General features: G+C 46.0%; 1 protein-coding gene across 2 annotated transcripts in view; it reads right to left on the bottom strand.

The window, feature by feature from the left end:
* Nucleotides 1-17973, bottom strand: part of LOC143775827 (uncharacterized) — a 161980-nt gene that overhangs the window by 49353 nt on the left and 94654 nt on the right. For both annotated transcript variants that reach the window (XM_077264425.1, XM_077264424.1), the window contains 3 exons: nt 8281-8464; nt 8015-8114; nt 7073-7191 (listed from right to left, as the gene is read on the bottom strand). In XM_077264425.1, coding sequence (XP_077120540.1) covers nt 7073-7191; nt 8015-8114; nt 8281-8464 — 403 coding nt within the window. The remainder of the gene's footprint in view (nt 1-7072; nt 7192-8014; nt 8115-8280; nt 8465-17973) is intronic.

Raw genomic sequence — 17973 nt, forward strand, 5'->3', positions numbered from 1 at the left:
CCAGCCAATCTTGCGTTCAAAAAGTCAAATGGTGCTCCCTCCCTTCCAAGCCCTGACATGCGCCCAAACAGTGGTTTACCCCCACATTTGGGGTACCAGCGTACTCAGGACAAACTGGGCAACAACTGTTGGGGTCCAATTTCTCCTGTTACCCTTGCAAAAATAAAAAATTACTTGCTAAAACATAATTTTTGAGGAAAGAACAATTATTTTTTATTTTCACGGCTCTGCGTTATAAACTTCTGTGAAGCACTTGGGGGTTGAAAGTGCTCACCACACATCTAGATAAGTTCCTTCGGGGGTCTAGTTTCCAAAATGGGGTCACTTGTGGGGTGTTTCTACTGTTTAGGCACATCAGGGGCTCTGCAAATGCAATGTGACGCCCGCAGACCATTCCATCAAAGTCTGCATTCCAAAACGTCACTACTTCCCTTCCAAGCCCCGGCATGTGCCCAAACAGTGGTTTACCCCCACATATGGGGTATCAGCGTACTCAGGAGAAACTGGACAACAACTTTTGGGGTCCAATTTCTCCTGTTACCCTTGGGAAAATAAAATATTGTGGGCTAAAAAATAATTTTTGAGGAAAGAAAAATTATTTTTTATTTTCATGGCTCTGCGTTATAAACTTCTGTGAAGCACCTGGGGGTTATAAGTGCTCACTATGCATCTAGATAAGTTCCTTGGGGGGTCTAGTTTCCAAACTGGGGTTACTTGTAGGGGAGCTCCAATGTTTAGGCACACAGGGGCTCTCCAAACGTGACATGGTGTCCGCTAGCGATGGAGATAATTTTCATTCAAAAAGTCAAATGGCGCTCCTTCCCTTCCGAGCCTTACCATGTGCCCAAACAGTGGTTTACCCCCACATGTGAGGTATCGGTGTACTCAGGAGAAATTGTCCAACAAATTTTAGGATCCATTTTATCCTGTTGCCCATGTGAAAATGAAAAAAATTGAGGCTAAAATAATTTTTTTGTGAAAAAAAAGGTACTGTTTCATTTTTACGGATCAATTTGTAAAGCACCTAGGGGTTTAAAGTGCTCACTATGCTTCTAGATAAGTTCCTTGGGGGGTCTAGTTTCCAAAATGGGGTCACTTGTGGGGGAGCTCCAATGTTTAGGCACACGGGGGCTCTTCAAACGCGACATGGTGTCTGCTAAAGATTGGAGCCAATTTTTCATTGAAAAAGTCAAATGGCGCTCCTTCCCTTCCGAGCCCTGCCGTGCGCCCAAACAGTGGTTTACCCCCACATATGAGGTATCAGCGTACTCAGGACAAATTGGACAACAACGTCCGTGGTCCAGTTTCTCCTTTTACCCTTGGGAAAATAAAAACATTTTCGCTAAAAGATCATTTTTGTGACTAAAAAGTTAAAGGTTGTTACATAAAATGAGAGTAATGGGGATAGGGGAAAATATGTGTAAGTGGGTTGAGAGCTGGCTCAGGGATAGGAAACAAAGGGTGGTTATTAATGGAGCACACTCGGACTGGGTTGCGGTTAGCAGTGGGGTACCACAGGGGTCAGTATTGGGCCCTCTTCTTTTTAACATATTTATTAATGACCTTGTAGGGGGCATTCAGAGTAGAATTTCAATATTTGCAGATGACACTAAACTCTGCAGGGTAATCAATACAGGGGAGGACAATTTTATATTACAGGATGATTTATGTAAACTAGAAGCTTGGGCTGATAAATTACAAATGAGCTTTAATGGGGATAAATGTAAGATCATGCACTTGGGTAGAAGTAATAAGATGTATAACTATGTGCTTAAAGGGAACCTGTCACCACGTTTTTGGAAGATGGGATAAAAATAGCGTTAAATAGGGGCAGAGGTGGGCATTACATTAGTGTGTTTGTTATGCGTTTATTACCCACCTAAGTTGCCGAAATACCTTTGCAAAGTCTCCGTTTTCGCCTGTCAATCAGGCTGGTCTGGTCAAAAGGGCGTCTTGTCTTCCCCCAGATTTTGCGTAGTTTTCCGTTGGTGGCGTAGTGGTGTGCGCATGCCCAAAGTCCTGAATCCTCTGCCAGGGGATTTAAAAGAGCGCGCTGTTCGTTTTCATTGGTGATCGGTGGGCGCGGCCATCTTCCTTTGGCCGCGCGTGCGCAGAAGCGGCGCTCTGCTGGCCGCGGCTTCAGGAAAATGGCCGCGGGATGCCGCGCGTGCGCAGATGGATATCGCGGCGGCCATTTTCCTGAAGCCGCGGCCAGCAGAGCGCCGCTTCTGCGCACGCGCGGCCAAAGGAAGATGGCCGCGCCCACCGATCACCAATGAAAACGAACAGCGCGCTCTTTTAAATCCCCTGGCAGAGGATTCAGGACTTTGGGCATGCGCACACCACTACGCCACCAATGGAAAACTACGCAAAATCTGGGGGAAGACAAGACGCCCTTTTGACCAGACCAGCCTGATTGACAGGCGAAAACGGAGACTTTGCAAAGGTATTTCGGCAACTTAGGTGGGTAATAAACGCATAACAAACACACTAATGTAATGCCCACCTCTGCCCCTATTTAACGCTATTTTTATCCCATCTTCCAAAAACGTGGTGACAGGTTCCCTTTAATTCTAAAACTCTGGGCAAAACCGACAATGAAAAAGACCTGGGTATATGGGTGGATGACAAACTCATATTCAGTGGCCAGTGTCAGGCAGCTGCTACAAAGGCAAATAAAATAATGGGATGTATTAAAAGAGGCATAGATGCTCATGAGGAGAACATAATTTTACCTCTATACAAGTCACTAGTTCGACCACACTTAGAATACTGTGCACAGTTCTGGTCTCCGGTGTATAAGAAAGACATAGCTGAACTGGAGCGGGTGCAGAGAAGAGCGACCAAGGTTATTAGAGGACTGGGGGGTCTGCAATACCAAGATAGGTTATTACACTTGCGGCTATTTAGTTTGGAAAAACGAAGACTAAGGGGTGATCTTATTTTAATGTATAAATATATGAGGGGACAGTACAAAGACCTTTCTGATGATCTTTTTAATCATAGACCTGAGACAGGGACAAGGGGGCATCCTCTACGTCTGGAGGAAAGAAGGTTTAAGCATAACAACAGACGCGGATTCTTTACTGTAAGAGCAGTGAGACTATGGAACTCTCTGCCATATGATGTTGTAATGAGTGATTAATTAATTAAATTTAAGAGGGGACTGGATACCTTTCTGGAAAAGTATAATGTTACAGGGTATATACACTAGATTCCTTGATAAGGCGTTGATCCAGGGAACTAGTCTGATTGCCGTATGTGGAGTCGGGAAGGAATTTTTTTCCCCATGGTGGAGTTACTCTTTGCCACATGGTTTTTTTTTGCCTTCCTCTGGATCAACATGTTAGGGCATGTTAGGTTAGGCTATGGGTTGAACTAGATGGACTTACAGTCTTCCTTCAACCTTAATAACTATGTAACTATGTAAAATTTTCATTTTTTACTTCCATGTTGCTTCTGCTGCTGTGAAACACCTGAAGGGTTAATAAACTTCTTGAATGTGGTTTTGAGCACCTTGAGGGGTGCAGTTTTTAGAATGGTGTCACTTTTGGGTATTTTCAGCCATATAGAACCCTCAAACTGACTTCAAATGTGAGGTGGTCCCTAAAAAAATGGTTTTGTAAATTTTGTAGTAAAAATGAGAAATCACTGGTCAAATTTTAACCCTTATAACTTCCTAGCAAAAAAAAAATTTGTTTCCAAAATTGTGCTGATGTAAAGTAGACATGTGGGAAATGTTATTTATTAACTATTTTGTGTCACAACTCTCTGGTTTAACAGAATAAAAATTCAAAATGTGAAAATTGCGAAATTTTCAAAATTTTTGCCAAATTTCCGTTTTTTTTCACAAATAAACTCAGAAATTATCGACCTAAATTTACCACTACCATGAAGCCCAATATGTCACGAAAAAACAATCTCAGAATCGCTAGGATCCGTTGAAGCGTTCCTGAGTTATTACCTCATAAAGGGACACTGGTCAGAATTGCAAAAAACGGCAAGGTCATTAAGGCCAAAATAGGCTGGGTCATGAAGGGGTTAAAGTAATGAATATGGACTACACTCCCATAGGGGTGGAGCCGCATATTCATTACTGTAATGAGCGGTACGGTACCAGTGACCGCTGAACAGAGGAAGAAGCTGTCAGCGCCCGGAGACCATCTGTCCGGGAGAAGCTGCCAGGGACCGCGCCGGGAGCAGGTGAATATTTCATATTCACCTTTCCTCGTTCCACCGCCACCCCGTCTTCCACGTCCTCTGCAGTGACTGTTCAGGTCAGAGGGCGCGATGACGTATTAGTGTACGCACAGTCAGTGGCGTAACTACAAAGTTATGGGCCCCGGTGCGAACTTTCAAATGGGCCCCCCCAAAACCTCCCCCATTTGAGCCTTAACTCTACTGAAACTGTATGACCAAGCCAAGGTACATTCCTGAATCTCCATAATGTTAAAATGGACACCAATAAAAGTAAAATTAATTGAGACATCAGTAGGTTAAGTGTTTTTGAATATCCATATTGAATCAGGAGCCCAATATAATCCTCCATACCGTTCATGATGGGCCCATAAGATGCTTCATGTTAAAATATGCCCCATATAGTGCTGCACAAACGTTATATGGCCCCCATATAGTGCTGCACAAACGTTATATGGCCCCCATATAGTGCTGCACAAACGTTATATGGCCCCCATATAGTGCTGCACAAACGTTATATGGCCCCCATATAGTGCTGCACAAACGTTATGGCCCCCATATAGTGCTGCACAAACGTTATGGCCCCCATATAGTGCTGCACAAACGTTATGGCCCCCATATAGTGCTGCACAAACGTTATGGCCCCCATATAGTGCTGCACAAACGTTATGGCCCCCATATAGTGCTGCACAAACGTTATGGCCCCCATATAGTGCTGCACAAACGTTATGGCCCCCATATAGTGCTGCACAAACGTTATGGCCCCCATATAGTGCTGCACAAACGTTATGGCCCCCATATAGTGCTGCACAAACGTTATGGCCCCCATATAGTGCTGCACAAACGTTATGGCCCCCATATAGTGCTGCACAAACGTTATGGCCCCCATATAGTGCTGCACAAACGTTATGGCCCCCATATAGTGCTGCACAAACGTTATGGCCCCCATATAGTGCTGCACAAACGTTATGGCCCCCATATAGTGCTGCACAAACGTTATGGCCCCCATATAGTGCTGCACAAACGTTATGGCCCCCATATAGTGCTGCACAAACATTATGGCCCCCATATAATGCTGCACAAAGGTTATGGCCCCATACAGACACTTGCCCCATATGCTGTTGCTGCGATAAAAAAAAAAAAACTCACCTCTCCGTCGCTCAGGCCCCCGGCACTTTCAATATTCACTGCTCCTCGTTCCAGCTGCCGCTGGCAGCTCCATCTTCCGCCTCCTCCCCCTTATGGGAGGTGGAGCCGCATATTCAGTACTGTAATGAGCGGTACCATGTGACCACGCAGTACAGGAAGAAGCCGGGGCGCCGGGCAGCCAGGGACCTGCAGGGACCGCGCCAGGAGTAGGTGAGTATAATTAGACAGCCCCTCGCTCCCTAGCCCTGCCAACCCCCTCCTTGGACCGCCGCATCATCAGGCGGCCCGCTGTCGGCTGCGCCCGGGGCACATGCCCCGGATACGCCACTGCTCTGACCTGCCGGGCCCCTGACCCGCCGGGCCCGGTCGCAATGGCGACCGCGGTAGTTACGCCCCTGCGCACAGCCCTCTGCCTGAACAGTCACTGCGGAGAGTCGGGACGCTGAGGAGCAGTGGGCAGCAACGAGAGGAGAGTATGTCATTTTTTTTTTTTTTTTTTATTGCAGCAGCATTACATGTGGCACATTTTTATATGGAGCCATAATCAGCATTTGTGCAGCATTATACAGGGCAAATGTCTGTATGGAGCATCTTATGGGGCCATAATCAGCATTTCTGGAGCATTATATGGGGCATATGTCTGTATGGAGCATCTTATGGGGCCATAATCAGCATTTCTGGAGCATTATATGGGGCATATGTCTGTATGGAGCATCTTATGGGGCCATAATCAGCATTTGCGCAGCATTATATGTGGCAAATGTCTGTATGGAGCATCTTATGGGGCCATAATCAACATTTGTGCAGCATTATATGGGACATAGTTTAATATGGAGCAACTTATTGGGCCCATCATAAATTTTATGGAGCATTATATGGGGCATATTTTGTATGGAACATCTTATGGGGCCCATCATGAACTGTATGGAGCATTATATGAGGCTCCTGATTCAATATGAATATTCAAAAACACTTAAAGGGCCACTGTCACCCCCCTCCAGCCGTTATAAACTAAAAGAGCCACCTTGTGCAGCAGTAATGCTGCATTCTAACAAGGTGGCTCTTTTAGTTTTAAGTGCTTGTATTACCAAAATAAAGCGTTTTATATTTTCGGCAAAATACCTGTCTTTAGCCAGGGAGGAGGGTCCTCACTCCCCAGCTTGAACCGGTACTCTGCCGTCACTCACATCTTCAGGGGCTTTCGGCGCCGCCCCCACAGCGCTGTTTACCCATGAAATCCGGCGCTTGCGCTGTGTATCGCTGTTTGGTGCAGGCGCAGTGAGCTCTGGCCGTCTGACGTCACAGCCAGGCTTGCAGACTGCGCCTGTGCGGCCGCCCTGCTTCTTAATCCCAGCCCCGCACTCTGCATAATGCATAACACACTGCGGGGCTGGGATTACCAAGGTGGGTGGCCGCACTCGCCGCACAGGCGCAGTCTGCAAGCCTGGCTGTGACGTCAGACGGCCAGAGCTCTCTGCTCTCTCTTTTCCCAGTGTTTTGCTGCAAAATTAGGGGTCTCGGCTTATACTCGGGTCGGCTTATACTCGAGGATATAAGGTAAATATAAAATTATGTAATATATTGTATACACTAGCAATACAGGTCCTGTGGGATTAACTTGTTTTTGAATGAGAAAACGGTTGAAGGTTTTAAAGATTGTCAATGGCACAAAAATTTATTTTCCAGTTTAGTTTTAATTTGCCAATTTAGATACACTACTACTTACCAACTCACTGTGGCAATTCTGGCAGATGTACTTCTCGGTTCCATTTTGTCCAAAATTCATACACTCTGCACAAATCATTTTCCCGTACACTTTGGAGAATAGGGTGGGTGCAAACATACCTGAAATCATGAAAATGTACAGCTGATCAAGCATACAAAATAAACCCGATTTCTATATGATGTAAAATGCAAGTACATGAATTCTATTATAAACAAAGTCATAAGATATCATATCTTAAATCGCCCTTTTTTGCACCATGTACCCTACTACAACCGGAACATGGCACTGTACTTATAGCGCTGGGGTCCTGAGTTCAAATCCCATCAAGGACATCTGCAAAGAGTTTGTTCTCTAGAAAAAAAAAAAAGCAAAAATTTCCAGCTCCAAATAAAACCCAAGTCCTTTTATTCAAATATAATTAAAAACCACAAAATCTTGGTGATGACAAGGATAAAAAAAAACCATGGAGACATTTGATAAACTGGTGCAACAAGTTCCAGGTGCGGCTCAGGTGTCCTTTATCAAAGTTCTCACCGTGTTTTCATGAGTTTCTTCACATATTCCAAACACAAACATATGGATAGGGAATTTGTGATTGTGAGCCCCAATGGGGAGAGTGCAGTGATGTCCGATATTGCACCATTAATTACACAGCGCTTTAAAGTAAAATAAATAAACATTAAATATGGTATGTTTGCAAGCTTTGAACAAGAGTGTTTCCTCCTTTCAAAGTGGTTACCACAATATATGGGAACAGGTCAGCTGCAAGTCTATTAGACTTCTGTGTCTGGCCCAGAAAGCCTTCTCTCAGTGCATGCATGTGTTGGGTCACCATCATACCTGCATTTACCTCAATGGTATATTTAGTCAGTTTAAATAAAGTGCTGACTTATCCTAAACTACAAAAAGAAGCATACTCCTAGAAATGCACAGGAGTCTCACCTCCAACAGAAATGAAGAGCAGAGCAGAGCCCACACCAGCCGAACGGCTATTAAATCTTTGTTCCCGATGCTTGATTCCTCCAATCACCATGCACAAGCCCTGTAGGTAAATACAGCACAAGTATTCTGAATTGAATTATCTATCCCAAATGGATTTCTTACCAAACAGTTTAAAAGTTCAACTATATATTTAAAAAAAACAAAAAAAACAAAACACACACATACACTTTACACGACATCAAGGGTTCTTAATGCAAATGACTCACAGGAACTAAGAGGACACACCCCAACAATGTGCCAGTCAGCGCAGACTTCACCACTTCTTCATAGCACTTGTCATTCTCCCTCGCCCCCTTTATCAGCGCAGTGATGTAGAAGGTTAATTCAATAATGGAGCCAAATGTAGCATTCACCACTGCTCCCAGTGCAAAATTACTCTGAGCAGAGATACTTCAGTGTTCCACAAGATGGCAGAAGGAAATAAAATATGTTAAAATATAATACACAATATTTTAGTTGTAATAACTAAACAAACAACCTCATGTACACAATGGAGTTTTTACCATAAATATAAAAGAAGATCAATAAAATAGTAATGTAATGAGTTAATTACAAATCTGGAGACACAGCCATTGGAGCCTAGGAATAACTGGGTAGACCGTAAGGCTGCATTTCCTTTTTGCCAACAGTGTGCCCTTTATAAAAGCTACACTAAACTAGAACGGGGTTATCTTTAAAGTTGTCTAAAAGTTTCTGGGTATTAATGATGCTTACCATTTTATTTTCTTTGCAATAGTAACCACTATTTAGTTCTATCCCATAAAGACAACACAATAAGCATTTGGCAGCAATATAGCTACACTGTCTAATGGGAGTCTGAGTCTGAAATCCAGTTCCTTGCTGTGCTGCCACTCTTACCCGATTCCATTCTTAACACTCCTTCCTGCTTGTTCTCATTTCTTATTTGTACATGTGTAACTCAAGGTGATCTGCTGTGAAGACACTGACCTTGAACTGCGGTGAACTCGTCACTTTTTCCCCACGGTCCTGAAGTCACCGCAGTTCAGGCCGCCTAGGGAACGCAGCCTCAGTGACGTCACAGAGGCTGCACTCGCAGCATCTCATACACCAGTGGTTCTCAGCCTGGATGGTCACATCTCTACATCATCCAGGTTGAAAACTATTTAGATCCCCCATATAGATTACGGCGTGAGACAGAACGACGGACAGGTATGGTATATATATATTTTTTAATTTAATTTTTAATTTAATTTTTAATTTAATTTTTATGACAGGAGATCGAGGGCTTCGGTGGAATTAGGCGAGGTCGTAAGTATGATTTAATTGAGATTAAAAGGAGTCTAATTTTTTTCAATTAAAGGACTTTTTTCTGGGTGCTTTTTCTTGCAATGTGACTATGGGGCTAGTATTGACGCCTCTCCATTACCAACCTTGGGTCTTGCCATCACCTCACAATTACAAAGGTGACCTCAACCCCCCCTTGCCACCGCTACAGGGCAATTGGGAAGAGGTGGGCAAAGTGTATCTAGTAGATGTGCCTTTACTAGGCAGCTGCAGGCTGCTATTTTTAGGCTGGGGGGGGGGCTATATCAATGGCCCCTTACCAGCCTGAGAATATCAGCCCCCAGCTGTGAGCTTTAGCAAGGCTGGTTGTAAAAAAATGTGGAGGACCCCATACTTTTTTTTTTTTTTAATTATTTAAATAATTTTGATAAACAGCATGGGGACCCTTCTATTTTTGATAACCAACCTGCAGCCCCCAGCTGTGAGTTTTGCCTGGTTGGTTAGAGAAAATAGGGTGGAACCCACATCGGGTTTTTCATTCATTAATGTAGTTATATAACAGGCGGCGACAGGGGAATACACCCATCATCCTCTCCTGCTGTCACTTACTGTATTAGAGGCAGCAGGTATCGGATGATGGGAGTAGTCCCAAAAGCCCCCAGATGCGGTCATTGTTCGGACTTTAATATAACTCATTCTCCTCTGCGCATGCAGATTTCCGGCAGAGCAGGGGAGACTGATGAAAGCCACCTTCACCACCTGCAGCCGGGGAACAGTGCTTACTGTAGCGCGTCTTCCTCGATGCCTATGCATATCACACGGAGGACATCAACGTGTATTCTATATGTGCACGTGTGCGGGATGTTTTGCTGTCTATGCTGATGGTAAAAAACGGACATGTCGACGAGTGGGTCACTCGGAAGCGGTCCATTGAAAAAAAAAAAAAAAAAAAAAAAACCAGATATGTGCACAGATCTATTTATCTGAATGGGTCTATGTGGGTCAGTGTCTCCGGTATGTGTGAAAACTGTCACCACACGTACTGGAGTCACTAACGTGTGAAAGAGGCCTAACAAAATTTATCAAACTCATTGCCTCTTAGGCCACGTACACACATTGAGAATTTGGTCAGTATTTGTAAGCCGAACTCAGGAGTGGAACAAAATCAGAGGAAAAGTATAATAGAAACACGTCCCCACTTCTGCATTTTACCCACTCGTGGTTTTGGCTTACAAATACTGAGGCAAAAAAAAAATATAATAATAAAATACTTTAGGTGGAGCTCAATATCCCATAATATTTTCCTGTCCAGGTACGCTCTCTAGCCTTCCTTGCTGGCATCTGAGGCGATGCCTACACAAGGAGAGGTAATCCACTGGATTCCTTGCTGAAGATTCTTGGGAACTATCCACCAGAGAAGAGATTTCCTTACTGCCAAGGATAAGCAGATTCTTCTGTCGAGCATCACCTGGCATCTGTCCCAAGAGGATAGTATAGCCCTTTGAAGACTCCTGGAATGGAACTGGGACCACCAAACGCAAGGAATATGAGATATCAATAGCCCCAGGATCTTCATTGCTGTTGTGATGGAATTGACTCTTCAGGAACAACCGAATCTTGTTTTTAAGGACCTTTGTTTCTCCTCTGGCAAGAAGGACATTCTTAGCCCAGAATCCAGTAAGACCCCCATGAAAAGGTTTCTGGATCCTGGTTCCAAGTCTTATTTCTTCAGGTTTAGGATCCAACCTAGATGTTCCAAAGTTGCTATCGTCCTCTTCTTGTGAGCCTGAAATTCTTCCACCGAGCTGGCTACCATCAAGAAGTCGTCCAGGTACGGGATTCTAAATTATAATAATTATATTTCTGTCTTGGAAAGGCCACGATTTCCACGACCAGCTTCATGAAGACAGGGAGCTGAGGCCAGACCAAAAAGGGAAGGCACTGGAATTGGAAGTTCCAATCTTGAATTTTCACCACGAAAACACGGGTATTACATACCTGGTAATGTGTTCTTTCATGAGACATGATGGCACCATGAGAGAGGGGATCCGCCCATCAAGGACAGGAAACCTTCAAGATAAAAGGGGCGGCTCCTCTCTTCACATTAGTTGTTTTACAGAGTACGAGAGGAACTCCGCTGGTTAGTGTACACGTAAATAATACATCCTATACGGTTCTATTCACCGATACCCCAGGGAGTGTATAATACAAATAATGCTAATAATGCACCCAACTAATGGCGTGATCAAAATGGTGGGAATATAAGGGTGCCGTCATGTCTCATGAAAAAACACATTACCAGGTATGTAATACCCGTGTTTATCCATCATACACGACGGCACCACGAGAGAGTTACAGAGATTTGTATTCTCTTTTAGGGAGGGATCACTGCTTGTAACACTCTTCTCCCAAATGTGAGATCAGAGGTAGCAGATAGGTCTAGCCTATAATGTTTAAACAAATGTAGACGGAGAGTACCAAGTGGCCGCCTTACAGATTTGGTCGATGGTAGCATCTGCTCTCTCCACCCACGACGTCGCCATGGCCCTCATGGAGTGGGCTTTCAGACCCTGAGGAACAACCCTGCCTGCACTACTATACGCTAGAATAATGGCCTCTCACCCATCTAGCAATAGTTTGTTTTGAGGCTTTAAGGCCCTTCCTTGACCCCTGGATTGAAACAAATAAAGCCCTCTGTTTCCTCCAGGATTTTGTCATCTCTAAATACTGTAGGATACATCTCCTGACATCTAGGCAATTGCAGTTCTCTTGCATGGAACTGGGCCCATTTTACTGCCGGTATGCAGGAGGTTAGGGACCCCAACACCAACATGGCTCTTCTTAAAGTCATCCATGTTTTTTTTTAATGTGGTCATAATCATTTGTTTGATCTTTTCCTCTTTTTCCTCTGGCAGGCGACATTCCTGCGCCACTGAGTCTACCGTTATCCCTAGGAAATTCTGGACCATTGCTGGCTCTAGTTTGGATTTCTTGAGGTTCAGTTGCCATCCTAGTGTCTGTAGAGTGTCCATCACTATTCTGACCCGCTCCTGACAGTGAGAAAAGTTCTTCCCCCCACTATCAGGAAGTCGTCTAAGTAGGGTATTATCAGAGTGTCTTTTTCTCCGAGATGTGCTGTGACCTCTGCAATCAGTTTTGTAAACACCCGTGGGGATGCTGCTATCCCAAAGGGCAGAGCCCTGTACTGAAAGTGACGCAACTGGGATCCCATCTGAACTGCCACTCTGAGAAACTGACGATCTTGTTGTCTGATTGGGACGTGGTAATAAGCGTCCTTTAGGTCTAGGACCGCCATGTAACACCGAGGATATAGGAGCTTCACTGCTGATTTTATTGTTTCCATTTTGAACGATGGAATTATTAGAAATTTGTTGAGGCCCTTTAGATTTATTATTGTCCTCCAAGAGTTGTCCGCTTTTTTTATGAGAAAAAAGGGGGAATAAAATCCTTCCATCCTTGCCTCTATAGGAACTTCTTCCAAGACGTGCTTGTCTAGCAGTGATGTTACTTCCCCCTCCAGACTGTCTTGTTTCTCTTGGGAGGACTGTACCTGGGTCTGCATGTATCTTCTTGGAGGTCAGTGGTGGAATTTTAATTTTAGGCCTGATCCTATGATCTGTCGGACCCATACGCTGGAGGAGATCTTCACCCAGGCTGGAAAGTAGTAAGAGAGCCCCCCTCCCACCTGAGAAGGACCGTCACTGGGAGGGCTTCTTGGTGTCCCTGGGGGACTTGCCAAAATAGAAACCTTTTCCTCCCCTGGATCGCTTGTCCAAGTTGCTCCTGTCTCAGTCTCTATACTGCTGCCTTCAGAATTTTCGGCCTCTCTGAAAGGAGCGCCGAAAGGGCTGAAATGGCTGCTTTGGAAAATTTTTCTTTTTGTCACCGGTTTTTTCTAACACCTCGCCTAATGCCGGTCCAAACAGGAAGTTCCCCTCACATGGCAAGGAGCAAAGCTTCATCTTTGCCGGAGTATCTCCTGGCCAGCATTTAAGCCATACGGCACGGCATCCTGTGTTGGCTAAAGCTGCTGGCTTTGCTGCCAGTCTAGCCGAGTCTGCTGACGCCTCAGCTAGAAATACTGCCGCTGCTCTCATGGCCGGTATTGCCTCTAGGATAGTCTCTCTGGGAACTTTTTGTTCTACCTGATCCTCCAGGTTGTCTATCCAGATTTTTAGGGATCTGGCTACACAAGTGGCCGCGATAGCTGGCCTTAGTGCTCCTGCCGAGGCTTCCCAAGCTCGTTTCAGGGAACTGTCCACCTTTCTATCCAGAGGTTCTTTTAGAGAACCTAGATCCTCGAATGGCAGGGAGGATTTTCTGGCAACTTTTGAAATTGCTACATCAATCTTCGGGGCTCTATCCCAAGATGAGGACGCCCCGTCTTCAAAAGGATATCTTTTCTTTAGGGAGGTGGTTATTCTGGGACCTTTTCTCCGGTTTTTGCCATTCCCTTTTAATCAGTTCTTGTAGCTGTTCATTAATAGGGAATGACCTCCGTTTTTTCTTTTGTAGACCACTGAACAGAAGTTCCTGGGCTGTCTTTTTTGCCTTTTCGTCTACCAGCCCCATGGTAGAGCGAACAGCTTTTATAAGCTTATCCGTAGCCTCCGCTGGAAATGCATCTTCCTCTTCTGAGCTACTATCTGAGCAGCGAGCTGTATCTGAGTCCTCCTCTGACTCCGAGGAATCCCTTTGGGCTGCTACTGAGGGGCTGGATCTGTCCCTAGACCTGGTGTCTGTGTCGGCTCTCTGTAAAGCTTTCACAGACCTAGAGACCTCTGACTGGATCAGAGATCTTAGGCTCTCCGTAAAGGAGGGTGTTTCCTCCGCCACTGTCTTGTTGATACACTCCTGACACAGTTTTTTACTCCAGGCTGTTTTTAAAGGCTTTTTACACAAGGGACATTCCTAATTTTTAGTTTTTGCATTATACTTTTTGGGAACCTTCTATACTCCCACCCCCAATTTATGTAAGAAAAGAGGGGAGAGACGGAGATAAGAGAAAAGAACAGACATTAGTGTGCTGGACTTTCTCGCAGTTCACTCACCACTCGGACGCTTTCAAAGTACGGGTACCGGATCCGGAGGTTGGCTGGTTTTCTCCGTGTCTCCCAATGAGACTAGGGACCCCTCCTTGGCATGGCGATCCGTCCGTACGCTGTTCGAGTGGCTTCTGCTGCTACCATGGCGGATCTGGCTCTTCTCACTTGAGCGAAACCGCCTCTCCTGCATCTCTTGCTGTGGCATTAAATGTTCTGGTGAAAAGCTCTCCATCATACACACTACCACGTAACAAGAGTAGTCACCCTCAACCTGGCCTAGTTTAGTGACACAAGGCAGCACTTCTGGTTCGTTTAAATAGATTCACTTCCTCTTTTTTTTTTTTTAAATGGATCACCTGGTTGATCCTGCCATTACTGGTCCCTTCAGTAGTCAGGTGCATGTGCGCAGCTGTCATGATTTGATTAACTGGCTGATCGTGCCTGCACCACTTCCGGTGCTCATAGATGCAATCAATCACCTGGTTGATCCTGCATCTGCTGGCCGCTAGCGCAACGCCTGCACTGTATAATTATGCCAGAGCGCGCACCCAGCAACCACTTCCGGTGCGCACTATTAGATCCACCATTCACCTGGTTGATCCTGCCCAGAGTGCTGCCGCCAGGTCCTGCGCGTGCACACGGTTATTATTTCCGGTGCACGCTCCTTCAGCACCTATGCGCGTTTTACTTCCAGGCGTGCACCCGGCCTTTACTTCCGGTGTGCGCCGAAGATTCTGGCCCCCCTGCCTGCATCAAACGTTCCGAGTGGTGCCGCCGGGTATTGTGCGCATGTCCGTACCTCCATTCCCGGGTGCCTGGCGCCGGCTGGAGGGAGGCTTCCAGGAGTGTCCATGCCGCAGATGTTCAGGAAGGTAGCACAGCATTTACCCTCAGCGTCCAGATGCTCTCTCAGTGCTCCGGAAACCGCTCCATACCGCTCTGTGCAGCTTCAGGTACCACCAGGGAAGAGGGGGAAGGGTGAAAGGGGGAGACCTGCTCTTAATGCTCGACAGGGAGGACCCCAACCCCCGAGGAGACTTACTCAGCCCGGACACAGATGTGCCTTACGGGCTGCATGGCCACCTTTGGTCAACAGGGGGGGCACCATGTAGTGACCCCCCAAGGACAGCAGGATTTTCAATCAACAGGGGGGAAACGCTATCTGCGGCCCCCCGAGGATAATTTTCTAACCGGGCGTTGCCTCACGGGTTGTGGCCATGCTTCGCTCAGGGGGGGGGGGGGGGGGCATGGAATACATGACCCCTGAGGAGACTACCGGTACCTGGTGCAGCAGACTAGCGCCTGCCCAAATCCACCAGACCCGCGCCCAGGCATCCTCTTCTGTCTTCATCAGAAGTCTTCATCTTGAGGGTTCTCAGTCAAGGACAGGAAACCAACTGATGTGGAGAGAGAAGCCGCCCCTTTAATCTTGAAGGTTTCCTGTCCTTGATGGGCGGATCCCATCTCTCGTGGTGCCATCATGTATGATGGAAAAAAAGGAATTTCAGAGTAGAGCGATGTACTGGTACCTGATAATAGGCACTTTTCAGGTCCAAAGTGCACATAACTGCACCTTTATCAGTGGAATTGTTGACCTTATTGATTCCATCCTGAACCTCTTGTACTTCACCAGAAATTCAACGGTTTTAGATTCACTATAGTGCGAGTTTCGCCTCAGGGTTTTTTGATGGTAAACAGGTTTGAGTAGTGACCTTGGTCTTCCTACAACCGAGGAACTGGTATTATCACTGCTGTATCCACCAGTTCTCTTATGTCTGAGCACACAAGTGAACTGGCAGTCAGGGAGCGAAGCGCTATAAATCTCTCAGCAGGGACCCCTGAAAACAATCACGTACCCTTCCGCAATGGTACTTAGCGTCCATTGATCCTGGGTGACGTGTCGCCAGTTCTTTGCCAACTGTCTGAGCCTTCCTCTTATATGATAGGCATCATTGCTGCCTTGGTCCTGAACCTCACCCAAAAAGGGAGCCTCTACCTCTCCCTCCTTTCGGATAACTCTACTTACTCATTTTCCCCCTAGATCTATATCTCTGGGATGGCCTGGAATCAGCCATGAACCCCAAGGCCAACTTCAATAGGGGAAGGGATGCCAAGATGTCTACTCTAGGCGTCTTAATACCCAGATGTTCCTCTAGTTGACCGATCCACAAAAACATGGATCTAGCAACAGAGAGCAGCTATATTTACTTTCAATTTTGCTTCCCACATCCTCTTAAGGTTATCCGCCTTCCTATCTATTGGCTCCCTTAAACTCGAGGAGTCCTCAAAGGGTATGGAAGTCTTTTTGGCCACTTTGACCACCGAAACGTCGATCTTGGGAACCTCTTCTCACAGCTTCATATCCTCAGGTTCGAAGGGCAACCAAATCCTGAAGTCACGGGGTATCAGACGTTTCTCAGTGTCTTCCCATTACTCCAGGATCATCGCTTGGATAGGAGTGCTTAGAGGCCCGCCCAGTTCAGCAAACAAGCAGCTGGGAAACTCAGCAGACATGTCATGCACCCTGCTGGCCACGCCCACAACTGGCTTCCCCAGACTTCCAACGGTGTGAGGCGAGTGGGCGTGCCCCTGAAGGACATGTAACCTAGCATAAGGGCTAAGTGAGCTGGGCGTGTCCCTGAAGTTTGACAAGAGATGGAGCGGAAACAAAAAAGCCGAAGAGCCGGCATCAGCTGTCAAAGAGTCCGGTTGAGGCGCGAATGCAGTAGCAGATGAGTCAAGTGCATTCACGGCTGTAAAGTGCTGATGTGCGGCCAGTGTGCTGCTTACACTTGTCATGCGTGTACCTGTGCTCCTCCACGCATGTATCGGTCTGCACCCATGCTCAGGTGTTACCGGCTGCCGGATGGCTAGGATGTGTCACCAGAGCAGGGAACTGCCACCCAGAGCAGGTCAGTTGTGGTCACCCATCCTAGGCTTGGCATCGCTGTGCCCACACCTGCCACACATGGCATTACTGCCCACTCCTCTGTACATCACATACTACAAGTTACACAACTACTGGAGTTTGTAAAGTCCCTGTTTTCCCCACAGAGGCTCACACTTCCTAGCTCCCTTTGGCGAGGAATACACATTAATAGGGACCATTGTGACCTCCTCATGAGGACGGCAGCTGGTTAACCTTCGGGTTCTCATGGTCAGTGCTATTCTAGCTCCTCTATTGTGTATTAATAATTAGTTATTGAAGTGCATTCAAGAACCTTTCCCTATTACCCTCAGAGATCATCCCCCAGCCACCTGAACTCCTGAGCCACTAATGTATGCGCTGAATCAAAGATTAGGCACATTTAGGGATTGATTGTGGGGGGAGGCCAGGTCTCTGTGTACTCCTGTGCACTGACTGATCCTTCGATTCCCGGCATTACAAGGAGGAGCGAGAAGCGAAGTCTTCTGAAGCTCATCAAGAGAATGCCAAGAGTGTGCAAAGCAGTCAAAGCAAAAGGTGGCTACTTTGAAGAACCTAGAATATAATAATTTAATAATGCCTTCAGTGTGAGTGTACAATTTTCATAGTCATGAAAATACAGAAAAATCTTTAAATGATAAAGTGTGTCCAAACTTTTGGTC

This window comes from Ranitomeya variabilis, chromosome 5 (genome assembly GCF_051348905.1).
Source record: "Ranitomeya variabilis isolate aRanVar5 chromosome 5, aRanVar5.hap1, whole genome shotgun sequence".
NCBI lineage: Eukaryota > Metazoa > Chordata > Amphibia > Anura > Dendrobatidae > Ranitomeya > Ranitomeya variabilis.